At 38.4% G+C, this 18,928-nt stretch overlaps 1 protein-coding gene across 3 annotated transcripts in view; it reads left to right on the top strand.

Annotated features, from left to right (window-relative positions):
- KLHL29 (kelch like family member 29) overlaps positions 1 to 18,928 on the top strand; it is an 850,651-nt gene that overhangs the window by 654,621 nt on the left and 177,102 nt on the right. For all 3 annotated transcript variants that reach the window (XM_075861037.1, XM_075861036.1, XM_075861038.1), the window contains exon 7: positions 10,467 to 10,605. In XM_075861037.1, the coding sequence (XP_075717152.1) occupies positions 10,467 to 10,605 (139 nt within the window). The remainder of the gene's footprint in view (positions 1 to 10,466; positions 10,606 to 18,928) is intronic.

Below are 18,928 nucleotides of genomic sequence, written 5' to 3'. Positions count from 1 at the left end.
ACGGGCCGACTCAAACCAGGAGTGTACGAGGTACCAAACGCAGAGCAGGAGCGTAGTCAGTAAAGCCAGGGTCAAACCAGGAGTGTACGAGGTACCAAACGCAGAGCAGAAGAGTAGTCAATAAGCCAGGGTCATATGAAGCAGGGTCAAATAGTACAGAAGCTGCAGCAGGGCCAGGAAACCAGCAGAGAAGAATCACAAGCAAAGGAGGAACAGGAACGGCAGGTATAAATAGACAGAGGGCGGGAGCTAGCTCCGTCTGGCCAGGCTGTGATAGGCTCTCCCACTTCTAATGTAATGGCAGGAAGGAGGTGAAGGGAACAAGTGAGCCCTAATCTACCCACCGCCCTGTCCCTGCCTACTTGCAACGACCCGCCCTAGGCGACGGGGTACAACTTGGCGGCGGTCCCTACGCTGTCTAAGTGCAAGGGAGTACAAACAGGGAACACGCAAGGGAATACAGTAGCCCACGGAACGCCGCGAGGAAACAGAGCGGTGAATGAGCCAGTCAGGATCAGGATGTAGTGGAGTATACAAACGGGAGCACGGAGCAGAAGCAAGCCAGGGGCAGAGCAACGCAGGATAAACGGAACTGAAGCAAGGCAGAAGCAGGCTGGAGCAAGGCAGCAGTGGGGCCAGGAATCCAAGAAGAATAACAAGCAAGGAGGAAGAGAAAACGGCAGGTATAAATGGACAGGGGGCGGAGCTAACTCTGACTGACCACGCCGCGATAGGCTCTCCCACTCCTGAGCCTGCCACCCTGATTGGTGGGAGCAGGTGTCAGTCTCAGAGGTCTGGCCTCAGGTGTCGACTGATTAATCCTGGGAGTATACCCAGACGTAGTGCCTGGCAGATCCTTTACACCTAAGCCTGCCATCCTGAGTGGTGGAAGATGGAGTCAGTCTCACAGACATAGAAGCAGGTGCAGACTGATTACCTATGGGCGTGGATACAGAAGCTATGCCTGGCAGATCCTTAACACCCTATATACAAGAATATAACTACTATAATACTGCTCCTATGTACAAGAATATAACTACTATAATACTGCTCCTATATACAAGAATATAACTACTATAATACTGCCCCCTATATACAAGAATATAACTACTATAATACTGCCCCTATATACAAGAATATAACTACTATAATACTGCTCCTATATACAAGAATATAACTACTATAATACTGCCCCCTATATACAAGAATATAACTACTATAATACTGCCCCCTATATACAAGAATATAACTACTATAATACTGCCTCCTATATACAAGAATATAACTACTATAATACTGCCTCCTATATACAAGAATATAACTACTATAATACTGCCTCCTATATACAAGAATATAACTACTATAATACTGCTCCCTATGTACAAGAATATAACTACTATAATACTGCCTCCTATTTACAAGAATATAACTACTATAATACTGCCCCCTATATACAAGAATATAACTACTATAATACTGCCCCTATATACAAGAATATAACTATTATAATACTGCCTCCTATATACAAGAATATAACTACTATAATACTGCCCCTATATACAAGAATATAACTACTATAATACTGCTCCTATATACAAGAATATAACTACTATAATACTGCTCCTATATACAAGAATATAACTACTATAATACTGCCCCCTATATACAAGAATATAACTGCTATAATACTGCCCCTATATACAAGAACATAACTACTATAATACTGCCCCCTATATACAAGAATATAACTACTATAATACTGCCTCCTATATACAAGAATATAACTACTATAATACTGCCTCCTATATGCAAGAATATAACTATTATAATACTGGTATTATTGCCAGTAATATTGCCTATGGATTACCTTGCAACTCCACCACAGGGGATGTGGTGCTTATTGGAATCAACTGGCTGACCATGTTATGTATAGACATGTCGGGTTCCCCAGAGTAAGGGGCTTTTTGTAGCTGCTATCGACTCCAACTAATTGATGGATTTACAGAATAAGTGACCCCTTTATTAACTCAAAACGGCCCTAATAGGGTGTTTGAAAATGGGTTTTGTAAACCAGACAATCCCTTTAAACCAAATGGCAGAGTAATTGTCTTTCAGAAAGTGTTATTTGCTACAAGCAGATTTAGGATTCAGCTTCTTCCACACTCAGATTAGAGGGAATCTAAACATATTTATAGACTGTAAACTAATTCACTTCGCTCTTTTTTTTTGCCTTTCCTCTGAGAATTAATTTGCTCCTTTTATTTGGCAGAGGTTCTACTTTACTTAAAGAGAAAATCTAAGGGATTATGTTTAAACCGCAGGTTGTCTTTGTTAGTAAACTGCAGCTTTTTCAAGACTTTTTTTTTTCATTCATTTCCACACAAATTCTTCTTTATTTGACCCTGAGCTAAATCCAATCACGGTAAACTTGTGGCACTAAGAGAAGCAACGTCTTGAATCAACAAAACCTTCTCTCGGCTCCACAGAGGAAGATCTCCTAATACTCGGAGACATTAGCAGAAGTGAATTAACTTTACACGTCCCTAGAAAAAAAAGCAGAGGAAGAAAAGCCTAAAGGAAACAACAAGGGGATTTTTAAAATGCTTTTAGCAAAAGATCACAGTACGATGTTGAAAAGAAAGTCATGTGATCATGGTACCATAATGCCAAAAATGGATTTTACTTACAAAATGGAAATAACTGGTGTCGTCTTCGAATCTTAAACATTTTTTAGTCTCTTTGATGTTCCTTGATGAAGCACTGGGCCCGGTGACAACACTTCTGGTACAGTGGTCCCCTAAGGTCAGGGGGGACATTAGGGACATTGTATAGATCCAAAATCATGATCAATATCACGAAATGTCTAATTTCACGGCAGTAAAGATATAGCCATTGATCTAGACTATGGTTTTGATTCTCTCCGATAACAATGCTGAGCGGCTGCAGAAAGGCACCAGATGTGACCAGGAGGAGAGCAGCTCTTCTACAAGGCAGCCGGAGTACTAAGAGAGCATGCTCATGATGAAGTAAGCAATTCAAAAAACATTCCTGGGGGGATAAAAACTTTTTCTGGAGGTTATGTGTTTCCCCCCACCCCTATTAACATCCCCCTTCTACTACAATGTTGGTAACATGGTGTAACTTTTCTTGAGTAACTCTCCTTGTGTTGGATTGGGGGATATTAAACAGATAGTGATAGAACTGGGTGCATTGGGACCAGTGGAATATATTATTCTGGGAGTCCACCCTCCAGTAATACAACACAGATACATGCGCACTTTTAGATACTGTGAAAATACCACATACAAATAAAAAACCCCAGCAGAAGATAGGGTTGTCGTTTGCTGAACATCATGGGCCTGGTTATGGCTGGGTCAAAAGGGTAGAAGAGAAGAATGAAGGAAAGAAAAAAAAAGGGTGGGGGTCTTCCACCCGGCAGGGAAATACAAGGGCCAATTTACGAATCAAGAGGAATGTTTTTAGGATTTACTCCACATAGGGCTGAACATATGTGGTTTGACCGATATGGGACGTGAAAACAACCGCCGATCAATGAGACAGCTCATTGATCGGCGCTCATTTCCTCCTTTCGTAAGTAGCAATGACTGGTTATGTATGAGGAAAAGCAATTGTTACCACGTTCGTTCGTTCGTTCGTTCGTTCGTCCCTATATATTTCCATCATGTCAAGCGTGCCCACCAAATATGGAGCATATTCATGGTGGTGGAACAGCCCAGAAAACAAATGGGAGAATAAACTGGGACTGCATGGACTATACGGGAGTGAGAAACCTTCTGGTTCGTACTTTCAAGTTATTTTCAATCATGGAATTTTATGGTTCTTTAGTTTGGTCTTATTTGGCCTTGACCATATCCAAAATTCATGTCTTTAACTGGCCAAAGACGGCCTTTATCTTTTCATTTTATGGCAACTCATTAAAGATTTATGTATAAATAAAAGCATGTGAGTTATTATTAAACAGGCCCAAATAGATGAAGTCTTGGGGTAATGTAACAAAGCATTAGGGATTTCCCGGGGCAACATATTCTTTGAATAGATTATTATATACTTGGAGGTAAGTCAATAAATATACTCCTGTGGCTTTTCCCACATTCGGCAGATCCTCAATTGTACGGGCCTTAACCTTTGACACAAATCATTTATTCTTTGTAAACTTCTGCTCCCTAAACTGCTTTCTGCATATCGATCTCTTGCCCTGTAACTATAAACTCCTCCATAGCCTAAGGATGTCCTCCTGGCAGTCTCCGAGAGGTGCCCTTCTTCCCAATACTCATTACTTATTGTATATTAACTATTCACTACCTAAGCTCCAGCGTCATATAACTAGTACTTGCAGCCATGTATCTATCCTTCTTTCTACTGTCACGTGATACTGTTGTTTTTGGATTATCTGCCAGTAAAATACATCGTAAAAAGAAGTCCAAACAGTTCTCAGTGAAGTCACACATCCATGTTTTTGGTCTATGTTTTCTTTTTGTATTTTTTCTTAAAAAGCAGGGATGTGTCCCATTGGAAGCAAGTATAAAAATAATTCTGTAAAAATATGTGGAGGAATCATGGACCGAAAATATGGCCATGTGAATACGCCCTAAATTTCGTGCTGTGTTGTATTTGAGTTGTTATCTTTGAATTATAGTGGAGTAAAAACTTTTTGTGGCACACAACCACTGTGCAGAGGTAGCAGTCACACCTGGGCCCTGGTGCCTGAGGGTTCCCTACGGCCCATCTGCCACATAAGAGGGCCCTAGTATTATAAATGGTGCATGGTAGGTGGAGGCCTGTTATAGATTTTTATCCCGGGTCCAGGAGCTTCAAGCTACGACTCTGGTGTGAACATAAGGAGGATAACAATGTCGGACTGGAGTTCTTAGGCCCACCAGAGGAAATAATTTGAAAGCATGCGCACGTCCACTGCTAAGTTAATAGGATATGTCATATATAAGGTCTAATAGGATATTTAGAAATCCTCTCATAAGAAATAGACCCTAGTGACAAGTACTTGTCTCCAAAGCCAGCTTCAAGAGCCGCTGTCTACTGCTTGATTTTTGGGGCTCCTTATTGTGTTAGAACCTTGACCCATTGGAGGATCCCCTGGTACCCTAGTGGGCGAGTCCAACCCTGGTGATTGATTTTTGTCATGTTCGGAGAACAGTAGCTAAAAAAACCTGAAATGAGTTGGCCGGTACACGGATTAGCAGCAAAAGTTTGGAGTACCAGGCTGAGGTTTGCCTTTTATAGCAGATAGATTTGCTTTTGACACATTCACCACTTTCTTAGGAGAGACAACTGGTCCGTCCGACGGGGCACAGCCGAGAACTTCCGTCCCTTCTAGTGATCGGTGGTCATTTCAGCTCCCAGACCTCCACTGACCAAAACTTTAGACTTTTCGACCGTTAACCCTTTTAACAGATAAAGGCAAATTTATCTAAGTCAAGTTCTTATCCAAGGGCCTTTAAGAGGATATGTTCATTCTTTTAAAGGGGTTGCACGGATCACAGTACGACACTAATTCATGGAAAGTGTCCGAATGCTAACAATGTGATCCTTCTCCGCCAATCGGCTGAGAGAGGCTGGCGGCTTAGCATACATTGTGCACCATTGAACATGTGAAGGGTCTTTGTATACAGACCTGAGGGACCCAGACAGAGAATTTTCTCATGCTCCAGTGTTCGGTACTTGGTCACGTCTCATACTGTACAGTCATCAGGAAAAATTCAATTTTCCTCCTTCTAATATGTGTGTCTTTGCCTCAAGCCCTGGCTCGGAATCGTCCACGTTTATTCTCATCAATGCAAATGTAGCCTTAGGTTTACCGTGAATATAATGGTGTTATTATTAACCACGTCCTGTCTAGGCTATACATACCCATCAGGTCATTTTCCTCTGCTTCTTATATCATGAGGAAGCAGTAAAAATGTTGGCTGCTATTCAGGGTCCATGCCTTGATATAGGTGGGTGCTGCTGCACGAGCCTTCATTTTTTGCCTAAGGGAAGGGGTTTTTGTTGCGACTTAGAGGTTGCACAAGATTAAAAAAAACGGCTGCTTTCTTCCAGAAACAGTGACACACCTGCACACAAGTTGTTTGTGGTATTGCAGCTCATCTCCATTGAAGTGAATTGATTGAATCTGCAATACCGCACCCAACCTTTGGACAGGTGTGGCGCTATTTATGAAAGAAAGCAGTTCTTCAATCATACTGACGGAAAATGAATAATTTCAAAGTCCTTATTAAAGTCGATGGGCTATCTGTGTAGTGCACGGACGTCCCGGGTCCTCTAGGTTAAGAGATGCTCTTTGGGTAATTCCCTAATATGGCCCTTTAATTAATGTTATGGCCCTAAATCACCAGGTGCCTCTGGAGCCAGAAGTAAATCTGGTACAGATGGGTTGTCTGAACCTCTATAATAGCGATCTGTTTGGGTTTTTTGCATCCCGGCCGTAGGTTGGCACCGGACCTTTTGTACACACAGTACTATATATTGTTTATCGAGCTGGGATACTGAGGTATCTGCTCCAGCGCTATAATAAAACATGAATCACTGCTTTTGTTAAACCAAAGTAGCCTCCAATTTCACACCAAGATTCAAGTTGATTTACGTTCGGTACAAAAATAAAGGATTAGAGAATATGAAAAGGCTCGGAGCCCAAAGGATGAAATAGTCTTCTGGCTCCTCTCTGAGCATGACAAAAGCCGGTGTTATTTCACAAGTGTTCTCATCATCTCCTCACTCTCCGGAGCACACTGACCCATTTCACAACAGAATAATTAGCCTTTCAGGCGCTGCCATGTTTCCATTACATATATATAAGCTCGCCGGCTGACATTTACCTACCTAGGCTTTGTAATGATACACGGGAAGATTTCTGCTGCTTCACTTTTTTCAGCTCTGCGCCAGCTAAGACGAAATGTTCAGCCCTTTAATTAACTCCTTCTGCCCTCTGGTGGTATCCGCGCCATTAAAGGGGGTACGTTAGACAGTGAAAGCCATTTTTTTATTTTTTATTATTAACCCTTTTTATAAAACGCACTGCAAGTGTAGATGGTAAAATACGTAACTTTCCCTCGCTCACTATTTACAGTACTCATGGTCTTTCTTGCTATCTGTTACTGTCTGTCAAACTTGCTTACACTTTCTGTCACTCATCTGACTGACTATGGTTAAGGCCGCAGTGAGGGATGGAGAAGCCCCCCTGCCTCCTTCTCTGACCTGGCCTTAGGTTGAGTAATCTGATATAGATTTGTTGCTAGGGACTTACTTCCTGTCAACCCCCATTGTAAAGAAGGTGGTTGTTATGCAGCGTTTCCCTAGCAACCTAGTTAATTCAGGTATTTAGCCCAAAGCAGTCGACAGGAGAGAAGGGGAACGTAGTTTGACAACAGCCAAGCCTGCCATCCTTCGTAATGATAAGTTTAGGCACGACACATTTTTTCCACTGTTAAATTTGGCACAAAATTGCAGCCGTTGGGCCCCCTCATGGACCTGGGCCCGGGTGCAACTGCTAACCCCTGCACCCCTGTATATATTATCTATCTGTCTGCATATCTATCTATTCATATATTTCTCTCTCATCTATCTATCTATCTATCTATCTATCTATCTATCTATCTATCTATCATCTATCTATCTATCTATCTATCTATCTATCTATCTATCTATCTATCTATCTATCTATCTATCTATCTATCTATCTATCTATCTATCTATCTATCTATCTATCTCTATCTGTCTATCTCATATCTATTTATCTATCTATCTATCTATCTATCTATCTATCTATCTATCTATCTATCTATCTATCTATCTATCTATCTATCTATCTATCTATCTATCTGTCTATCTCATATCTATCTATCTATCTATCTATCTATCTATCTATCTATCTATCTATCTATCTATCTATCTATCTATCTATCTATCTATCTATCTATCTCATATCTATCTATCTATCTATCTATCTATCTATCTATCTATCTATCTATCTATCTATCTATCTATCTATCTATCTATCTATCTATCTATCTATCTATCTATCTATCTATCTATCTATCTCATCTATCTATCTATCTATCTATCTATCTATCTATCTATCTATCTATCTATCTATCTATCTATCTATCTATCTATCTATCTATCTATCTATCTATCTATCTATCTATCTATCTATCACTCTATCTTAAAGCATACCTATGGGTCCTGTTTTGAAAAGTGTTTTGTTTTTAGAAATATATACTTTTACTCCTCGTAAATAAAACACTTTAATGGGAATGTAATGATGATGGGTGTTTTTGTTTGGACTACAATGAGTAAGAAGTCACCCTTTGAGAAGACATTGACCTTTTCTTAAGAATATCTGTTAATGGTTAACACCAACGTCACACTGAATGTTCGTTCTTTTTGCATTTCATCCTTGCTGGGCATTGGATACGATATGAGCTCATTCTGCAAACTGGCATCATAAACTTTGGGACAATGACATTAGGACATATGTTATCATATCTGCCCTATATAATTCACACTAGATCTTATCCAAAACCAGCTGCTGTATATAGCCTTTAGTCTGCCAAGAAAAAGCTACATTTGATCCATATAATATTATTCTGCTCTTTTTGAGGATTGGGTTCCAACATGTTTTCAGGGCCACTATAAGGGACCATTATAGATATTTACATTTACACCCAGTAAGGGAATCATCTTTGATCAATTTGATCGTCTGATCAGGTTTACAGGCTCGCAACATCAAAACTATGTTCACTAGTCGGTGATACATCCTGCTATATAGAATTATCCCTATTTATACCAATATGCTGGGCTTTGCTGAACCATCCCTAATTTTGGACTTCTGCCTGAAATTGCCTGTTGAAACTTTAGAGTTGGACTTTTTCTGAACTCAAACAGGCATCTTGTAAATCACTGAACAGAAATAATCTTGAAACGTATTGTGTATCTGCTGAACTTAGTCTCTGCAAGGGTTACGGTAAATGCTAAGGAAAGTCAACAAGAGTATATTTCGGAGATTTCAGCTGGAGATTTCGTGCAGATTTATGGCAAAATCTTACAAAATCTTGCATAGTCTATATGAATGGAGTACCGGCAAGACGCAATACCGCCTGTCCCATGGAGACCATTGAGTTTTAGAAACGAACAGTGACAACTATAAGAGTTAATACTTTCCACAACATCTTTAATGAATCTATTCATTCAAGTGTTGGTCAAACTCTTGTATATTACAACCACTTGTGGGGTTGTGGTGACACTTAGACTCATGGATCACTCGTCTCCCTCCAAAGCCTATGACACCAGGATGCAATACCCAAGGTAGGTCTTCTTGGAAGTATATTTTGGCATTCATGTGTTACTGACTCTGATGATGTCATCTTTATGCTTCCATCACCTTCGTTTCTGCTCTTCCCTCCTTTGTGGCCCCTAATGATTTAAGAGCCGTTTACTTCACTTGTTTATCTTATTTTGGTCGAGTTGGATTGTTTGTTCCCAGAAATTAATTACACAAACTGTAATTGATTTGTTTATAAATAATTATTTCCATTAAATATAATTCCCATGCATTGATGTATTCTGAATATTAACTTTTCTGCAAATACACGCGAGCCAAGATCTATTGTTCCCACAGGTATTTAATCCTTTTGAAACACAACCTGCTCATACTGTGCCTCATAATGTAATGTTTACCTGGTAAGACCCAAAAGCATTGAATAGAATTTGCAAATGGACAAGTATTTCAAAGTCTTGCCACATTTCTTTATGTTTTATTTTTCTTTCCTACATGTATTAACAATAGCAATATAATGACAATGTATTTCATTCCCGCCGGTGTGTATATTGTTTATTTAAAGGTTTGTGATTTACTGCCCATTTTGCTTTATTTTCTTGTGGATTTATTTTATTTGCACATGGTGTCTGTGGCCTCTTTTACCATCCAGTCTTGCCAAATACAAGAGATGTAAACATGTATGTATCTCTATAATATAAGATAATCAACGACAACCATCACACAGTCACATGTAGGTGTTATCCTGTGGCAACCAATCAAATTTTTTTTATCCATTTTGGGATGCAATCAAGAGTGGACGGAGCGGGCCTACCGGCCCTTTCTACTCAGCACACAAGTCCACCGGTAGACCCTAATCTCAAGCAGAAAATATTTCAATTGGCTGATCATCCTACATTAAGTGATGTCACCACCCCTGGTGCAGTGATGTCACTAGTCCCAGTCTGGGGCAGGCCCAGACCTGTCCCAAGTCTATCTTCTGGATCAATTTATAAAACAATCAAAGCTCTGATTGGTTACTATGGTATACACCGGTTGTCCCAATTTCCTTCAATTGTTTATTCTTCATTTTCAACGTTATAAAAGAAAAAAAAAAGAAACAAATAGCTCATTCTTAATTGGAACCCTGGCAATGTCTGTCTTCTCTGTTCTGCAGAAATGTTGAAGGAACTGAACCAGCAGCGCAGATCGAAAGAGTTTACAGACCTGAAAATTATTGTTGAAGGAAAAGAGTTTGAAGTCCATCAAAATATTCTAGCTTCCTGCAGCTTGTATTTCAAGGACCTGATTAAAAGGTTTGCCTCCCTTCCAGCTGTGATCTGGTCTGTTCTTTTGTAGGGCGCATATGTGTGGCTTTATTTTTTTTTATTTAATTTTTTTTCCCTCCCCTTTCTTGCAGGTCTGTGAAGACTGAATCTCCTTGTCACAGAGCCAGTAGCCATTCTTTCCAGTTTTCTTGAATGTACTTTTTCAAATTGAAATCCTTGAATACATTTGCCTATCACACTCCTTCAGAGCAATTATTCCTGGTGCCCAAGTTTAGCATCTACTACCCACACAAGAGTCTTTTTTCCCCCCATTCCTAAGACAAAACATCTGCCTGTCCATTTAAAAGTTTAACACGTGGCCCCGGCATTACCACAATTAGAAAGTAAATCTGACTTTGTTAGCATCATGCCAATAATTAAACATACAACAAAAACAGATAAAAAAAAACAAAAACCGCATTCAGAATAGTGACATTAAAAGTCCATGTTAAATAATGGCTTCAGCAGTATTTTGTAGGTCCCCAGCTAATTTTCTCTGCAGCCAATTTATAAGCTAATTCCGCTCTCATTATTCTAACGTTGAGCTTCGTACAACCGCCACGCATCAAATTAATTGTCTTTAGCAAAAAAAAACAAAAAAAAAACACAGATAACATAAAAAATCAATTGCATGTTCCTTTAATTAAATGTAATATCTGCCTAAACAAAACTATTTCTGACAGTAGGGTCAGTTGATGTAGACCGCTTCTGTCATCTTCTATCTTTTTTTTAAAAAAAATATTTTAAACCCATGAGTTTTTTTCTTTTATTATCAATTTATATATAGAATTATTCATTTTTTGACATACCACATACAAAAAAAAAAAAATCCATCTTATAAGACGTAGGTTAAAATAACAAGAAATGTCTCTAAAATATAATAATAAAGATAACTCATAATTCTCTCAAACATTCAAAAATTAACCCTCGTGCATTCTTTGCTTTGCAGCGTGGCACCGAGCTCAGTGCCAGAGCAGGAGGGTGGTAGCAGTTTTCCGTGAAGACATCTTGTTACCATTGCTTTCTATGAGAAATACAGAATTTCTATCAACTAACACTAGAAGTGCCGTTTTCCTTTCAGGAGATTGATGCATCTTTTTGTTATTTCTTTTTGTATCTCTTCCTATGACTGATCTAGAGAGAGATGTGTGTAAAAAAACGTAATATGATTCCATTCACTGTATATTTTAACTCTATGTTGACCATACTTACGGTAGGCATTTGATGGTGTATGTATGTTACTGTTAGAACAGAAGCGGGTGCAGTGTTTTTGTTTGTTATCATCTGTTTGGATCGTTCCCCGTGACCCTATGTTATCTTTTGCCAAGTTCAGGGCTTAATATTCACAGCAGCACCTGATGGTTGTTATCACTTAAAAGTACAGCGGCTACTTATTCCATAGATAATAGCAATGGATGGAGCCCTCTAGCTCTTTTCTGGAAAAAAAAAAAAAGTCTTCCCGCTCCTCTGTGTTTATGCTTTTGAAATTCAATTTATTTTATCACTTAGTGGATGAAATTCATCAGTTATTTTTCACTTCCCAGTAGTGCAGAGTTGAAAAATATATTGGTACATTTATCTAGCCAGTTTTCTTTAAAATAGTTGGAAGTTTTGTGTAAGTGGGGCAGAATTTCTTTTGTTTTTTTTTTTTTTGTTTTTGTTTTTTGTTACTTTATGTTTGTTTGTTGCCTTTTTTTATTATACATTATATATAAATTTAAGAAATTGATGTGGCTAAAATTGTCGTCAAAATCTTCTATATTAAGGATATAACTATATCCAGCCAATACACAGAATTTTTTTTTTTTTTTACAATCAAGTATTGTCTTTACAATGGATGGATAAGTCCAGTTATGCTATTAGGGCACTTTCACATGGCAGTATTATGGTCAATATTTTGCATTAGTATTTGTAAGCCAAACCAGGAGTGGTTCCAAAACACAGAAGACGTGCATATCTTCCCATTGTATTATTTCCCTGTTACAGTCCACTCCTCGTTTTGGCTTACAAATACTGATGCAAAATACTGCCCAAAATACTGCCATGTGAAATGGGCCTTAAAGGGGTATTCCGGTTACAACAAGTTACCCCCTATCCCTTAGATAGGGGATAACTTGCTGACCGGTGAGTGTCCGACAGCTGGGACCTGACCGTTTATGGGAACAGGGGTCCAATACCCCCTGTTTGAACGGAGCGGCAGGTTCACATGCGCACTGCCGCTCCATTCATTCTCTATGGAAGTCCTGGACATAGCTGAATGCTGTACTTGGCTATTTCCAGCGCTCCAATAGAGAATGAATGGCGTGGCAGTGTGCATGAGCGACCTGCCGCTCCGTTCAAACGGGGGGGGGGGTACGGGACCCACATTCTTGTAAATGGTCAGGGTCCCATCTGTCGGTCACCCACCAGTCAGCCGGAATACCACTTTAAAGTAAATCCCCACCTTTCACCACCGCCAATCACGACCATCACCACCGTGTCATTTTTAGTTCCAACATTCTGTTTCTTTATATATCTTTTCATTTTTTAGATCTCCTTTGTGTGACACTAAGATCTAAATTCCCTGCATAGATATAGAGTTAAACTAAAAAATTCAGCCTGCGGATACCACAAGGTGGGGTTTCGAAGCATACTGTATACTCTTATACATCGAATCCTAAAAATAACACAGTATACAGTAAGCTCCTAAGCTCCCTCTAGTGGTGTCTGAATACAGCTAAAATATTATCATTCCACTGTATGCCTACAGGGGGAGGATTTGGAGTTCCAACCATTATATAGATTTTAAGAAATTATTCAGCACAATTTTTTTGTTTTAGATAAAAAATATAATGCTAAAGAGTAGACATTTACTTGTTCCTCCCTGCCACCCTTGTTTCGTAAGCTGTACACAATGAAAGATAGAGGGCAGCCGAATCTGCACTGCATCCTTGGCTCCATTATTACATTGAGTGTCTATTGTCAGAATGTGGGGGATTTGTTTTAAGTCTGGCTGTGGACCCTCAGTGATTGTAAGATATGCTACTGCTAATAGTCTCAAAAAATGTAGCAAATTTTCTAAATCTTCCTATCTAGGCTGAGTCCTTTATTGTATTTGCAAAAATTTTTGCTAAATTTTTAGTTTACAGCTTTTTGGAGGGAAACGTGTACTTTGTTGCCCTGTGGCCAGATCATTGATGATGTCATCACAACACATTTTATGTTTGATATAAAATTACCATAGAATATATTTTCGATAATAATGAGAGGACAGTCTCAGTTTTAGACTTTTCATGGAACTAATATAAATTCTTAGATCTGGAGAACCAGTTGCCTACTTAAAAGGAATGTTAGTTTTGAGTCTCTCTTTAGTTTGTTATTTGATATAATAACTGTAGATTTCTTGGGTATGGCTCAGCGGTAAGCCATAGACACTACTAAGCAGCATGGATTCTCGAGATGTCACCTGAGACCGGAGAGTCTAAATGTGGAGGATTGAAACAGCCATAAATTCTTTCTAAAACTACCGACTTTATTTTGCCTTTGTAAAAAGTACAGAAAGTATTTTGTGCTAAATCGATAAAAATCATTAATGCCCTTAGCAGAGTCCTAAGTAAACAGGGATTTTGACTACTGTATAAGAGTAATGTGAGTTTTTAAGTAAAGCAATCAAAGCAGATAAAAAAAAAACAAAAAACAGTGAAATGGTCTAACAACAATTCTCTTAAAATAATAATAATACTGGTAAAAAAATAAACAAAATTTGCCTGGAAAAAATTAAAAATGGCTCACAAAAATACATAGCTGAAAAATAATATTGGTCAGACAAATATAGAATAACTTAGAATACAATTCTAGTCCTAGAAAAATTCCCCAAAAATAAATAAATATCTATATCTATACAGTATATACATATATATCTATATATACATATGTATACTTTATATATATATATATATATATGTATAAATATACATATCTATCTATCTATATATACATATATATATATATTGTTTTTAAAGAAATCATTCAGAAATGTTTCACTGACATTAATCATGATGTTATTTTTCAGGGAAAGAAAGTCAAAAATATTTTCATTGCACCTTGAAAAATATAATCTTACTCTAAAAGTAATATATTTTGTTTTCAGTAGATTTTATAGATATTGATAATAATGTTTCGGTTTTTTTTCTTAAAAAAAAAAAGAAATCCAAATTCTAAAATAGATCCAGATTCTAAACTTTTTTGTTAATATAATATAAATATTCTAAAATAATTGGTATTTTATACGTACATTTATATTTTTGATCATGCTACATACAATATTAAAAAAAAATCTGAGGGAAGTAGTACGCTTCCGATGGAAAATATGGTTAAAGAATCTGTAAAAATAAATTTTTGCTTATTCAGTAAGCTGTCACACCTGTCTTCATAACTTCCCTTCTAAAAGGAAAAAATGAATGCAATCTTGAATTTGTTTTATTATTTCTCTTCAATAACTCAAAGAAGGAGAGAGAAAGAGAGAGACATCTTTTGATTTATATTGAAATATTTCACCGATGATGCCTGCCTAATATACCGACCGACTTTTTACTTTATTTATTTTAACATGCTGGGTTGTTTTTTGTTTGGGGGGGGGGGGGCAGTTGCATCTAATGTCTCCACACGAATCTCTTTATTTTGTTGTTTTTTTTTTGTTTTGGTTTTTATTCTCTCCCCTTCTGTTCTTAGGATAATTTCAAGATTTATCCTTTATTGATAAAAGGACATTTTCTTGTGAATAAAGTAAAAGGCAGAAAAGTTTTAAAGAAACTCAGCACTTTTTTGGCTCTTGAATTTTTTGGTAACAATAGAAAACGGAAAATAAAAATTCACAAAAAGGATCATGTGTGGTAACCGAAATCAATTACTTAGACACAAGTAACCAAGCAGAATCAATGTGCAATTATCTCCTGAACGTGACCAAGTGGGTGATTTACCACATTTAAAGAGGCTGTCTCTAGTTTAGTAATGCCCTATCTCCTAGCTAATCTAATAGGCGCTGTCACACTGATTATACTAGTGAAAATTGTGTCCCAAACGTTTATTATTTTAAAAGTTATGAGCTTTTTTCTAAATATGTAAATGAGGCTTTATTAGACAAGTGGGAGGTAACAGCAGCGATTCTCCTGAGGAGGAGCTACCTCACAACTTCTGACGCTGTCCTATCCGCATCAAGCTGCTTCACACAGTGTGTTTGACTGAGGCTGGAGGAAAAGGGGAGCAATTCAAATAGCCATATCTCCGGCTGTGGACCACGTAGAACAGTGTTTCTGGTGACATATGAAAGATGAGATTCTAATAACCAGCACCAGAATCACAGTTCTAGCTGTGAAACCACCGAAGGTATCACCAGTTGAAACCACAGTTGGGAATGGAAGCAGTGTACTATATGATCACACTGTGTTCCTGGGCTGGGAAGAGGGACATACAGAAAACATTGCACCACCCAGAGTGAAAAGAAAGAGTAACATCCAATATAAACAAATTAGCATATTTAGAAAAATGCTCATAACTATGCAAATAATGAACGTTTTTGAAAAAAAATTACACTAGTTATCAAAATCATAGCACCTATTAGATTAGTTAGGAGATAGGGCATTAATAAAGTAGTGACAGGTCCTCTTTTATGTCTTCTCACACTGACTGAGGTTGCTCGTTCATTGGCTGATCGTTGCCCTGTTTACACTGGGCAATTATCAGGAACAATCGTTTTGTGAACGCTCGTTTGCCTGATAATTGGCCGGTGTAAAAGGGCCCTTAGCAGATTGGCTTAAAAAAGGTGGGTTACATAATCCGATATTTACGTAGTAATGTTGGTCTATAGACCGTAGTAATGTTGGTCTGTAGACTGTAGTAATGTTGGTCTGTAGACCGTAGTAATGTTGGTCTGTAGACCGTAGTAATGTTGGTCTGTAGACCGTAGTAATGTTGGTCTGTAGACCGTAGTAATGTTGGTCTGTAGACCGTAGTAATGTTGGTCTATAGACCGTAGTAATGTTGGTCTGTAGACCGTAGGAATGTTGGTCTGTAGACCGTAGGAATGTTGATTTGTAGACCGTAGGAATGTTGGTCTGTAGACCGTAGGAATGTTGGTCTGTAGACCGTAGGAATGTTGGTCTGTAGACCGTAGTAATGTTGGTCTGTAGACCGTAGTAATGTTGGTCTGTAGACCGTAGTAATGTTGGTCTGTAGACCGTAGTAATGTTGGTCTGTAAACAGTAGTAATGTTGGTCTGTAGACCGTAGTAATGTTGGTCTGTAGACCGTAGTAATGTTGGTCTGTAGACCGTAGTAATGTTGGTCTGTAGACCGTAGTAATGTTGGTCTGTAGACCGTAGTAATGTTGGTCTGTAGACCGTAGTAATGTTGGTCTGTAGACCGTAGTAATGTTGGTCTGTAGACCGTAGTTATGTTGGTCTGTAGACCGTAGTAATGTTGGTCTGTAGACCGTAGTAATGTTGGTCTGTAGACCGTAGTAATGTTGGTCTGTAGACCGTAGTTATGTTGGTCTGTAGACCATAGTAATGTTGGTCTGTAGACCGTAGTAATGTTGGTCTGTAGACCGTAGTAATGTTGGTCTGTAGACCGTAGTAATGTTGGTCTGTAGACCGCTTCCACATACAAATCATATTATGTTTTGACTATGATATTGTTCCGGTTTCCAGTGGGAATAAATATATTCAGATGTAATATATATATTACATTTATATAAAAATATAATAGTTCTATCACTGCCTGTGAAATGGCTCAAATGGTCCAAATAGTTTTATCTTTTGGAAAACAATTTTTTGGGTTTTTTTAACAAATTTTTTTTTAATAGCCTTGAAGACAAAGTTGATTAAAAGTGAACACGACTGGTGAGTAGACCACATTTTTATTAGGGTTTTATTTCTAACATATTTTTGAGCACTTTTAATTAAGGCTTATTCTACCCAGACATACTGTATATTCCACTTTGCCTATACAGTTTGGCCCTCCTAGATAAAAGTGATTGATTGTGTCTGTAATTTATTCGGCCGCCATTATTATTTATTTTATTTTATTTTTTAAATGGGAAATAAACCCTATTTTAATCCTCCCAGCTAGACCCACATTTGTTAGTACAAGGATTATCAGTATTAATAGTCAGAAATAGGATCAGACTGAGATTATGGGTCCATTGTCAACACTTGGCCACATGATACACTTGGTTTGGGTTACTACATTGCATTTAAAGAATACTTCTCACTTTAATTTTCATCATATTTTATTCAAAGAACCGGCACTCATACAGTAGCTGTCAGCTGTCCTGACATGCTTGTTTTAGTAAATACTTGTATTTCTCATGAAGTAACAATTTTAGAACATCTTTTCGTGGAACCCTATATTGTGCCATTCCTCTGTTATTCCTCCTGGAAATATATGAATAAGGGTATGTTCACATGCTGAGTCAAAAACTTCTCAAAATACGGAGCTGTTTTCAAGGGAAAACAGCTCCGGATTTTCAGACGTTTTTAAAGCCACTCGCGATTTTCGCTGCGTTTTTTACGGCCGTTTTTGGAGCTTTTTTCAATAGAGTCTATGAAAAACAGCTCCAAAAACGTCCCAAGAAGTGTCCTTCACTTCTTTTTCGCTGCCGTTTTTTTACGCGGCCGTTTTTGAAAACGGCCCATCGGAACAGAGCGCCGTATTTCCCATTGCAATCAATGGGCAGATGTTTGGAGGCGATCTGCTTCTGATTTTTCGGCCGTTTTTCGCGCGTTTACGCCCCAAAAAACAGCAGAAAATAGGCCGTTTGAGCATACCCTAAGTTGACAAGTGGACATTACCATTTCCCTTGTCAATAGGGTGTGTCTCTACACAGTTTCAACACAAAAGTTTGAACAGCACATTCCAACAAAATGAAACAAAATGTGTATACAGGTGCAAGAACGCCTGCGACAGCAAATTTATACAGCACACAAGAAAATGGCGACAGCACACTGCGAACACTAATGTCACCTAAGCCACTATATATAAATAAATATGCACTACTGCTAAATCTACTTACAATAAGGCGATTCTTAGTGCACATTTTGATCAAATTGTGTGAGCCCACCTGCCACGACAAGGCATCCTTCATAGGTGGGGACCTTATCTTGCACTCCTCCTATTCTGCCCTGGGTGATTTTAATTAGTTTAATGCTGGTTCCTGCCATCCCCAGATATATGTAGGGTAAGTCTCAGTTCTGGGTGTATGTGCAGAGTAGGTCCCCACCTATGGAGGACACCTTGTCGTGGCAGGTGGGCAAACACAATTTGATCAGATTGTG

The sequence above is a fragment of the Rhinoderma darwinii genome, chromosome 4, assembly GCF_050947455.1.
Source record: "Rhinoderma darwinii isolate aRhiDar2 chromosome 4, aRhiDar2.hap1, whole genome shotgun sequence".
Lineage (NCBI taxonomy): Eukaryota > Metazoa > Chordata > Amphibia > Anura > Rhinodermatidae > Rhinoderma > Rhinoderma darwinii.
This window is presented reverse-complemented; position numbering and strand designations above follow the sequence as displayed.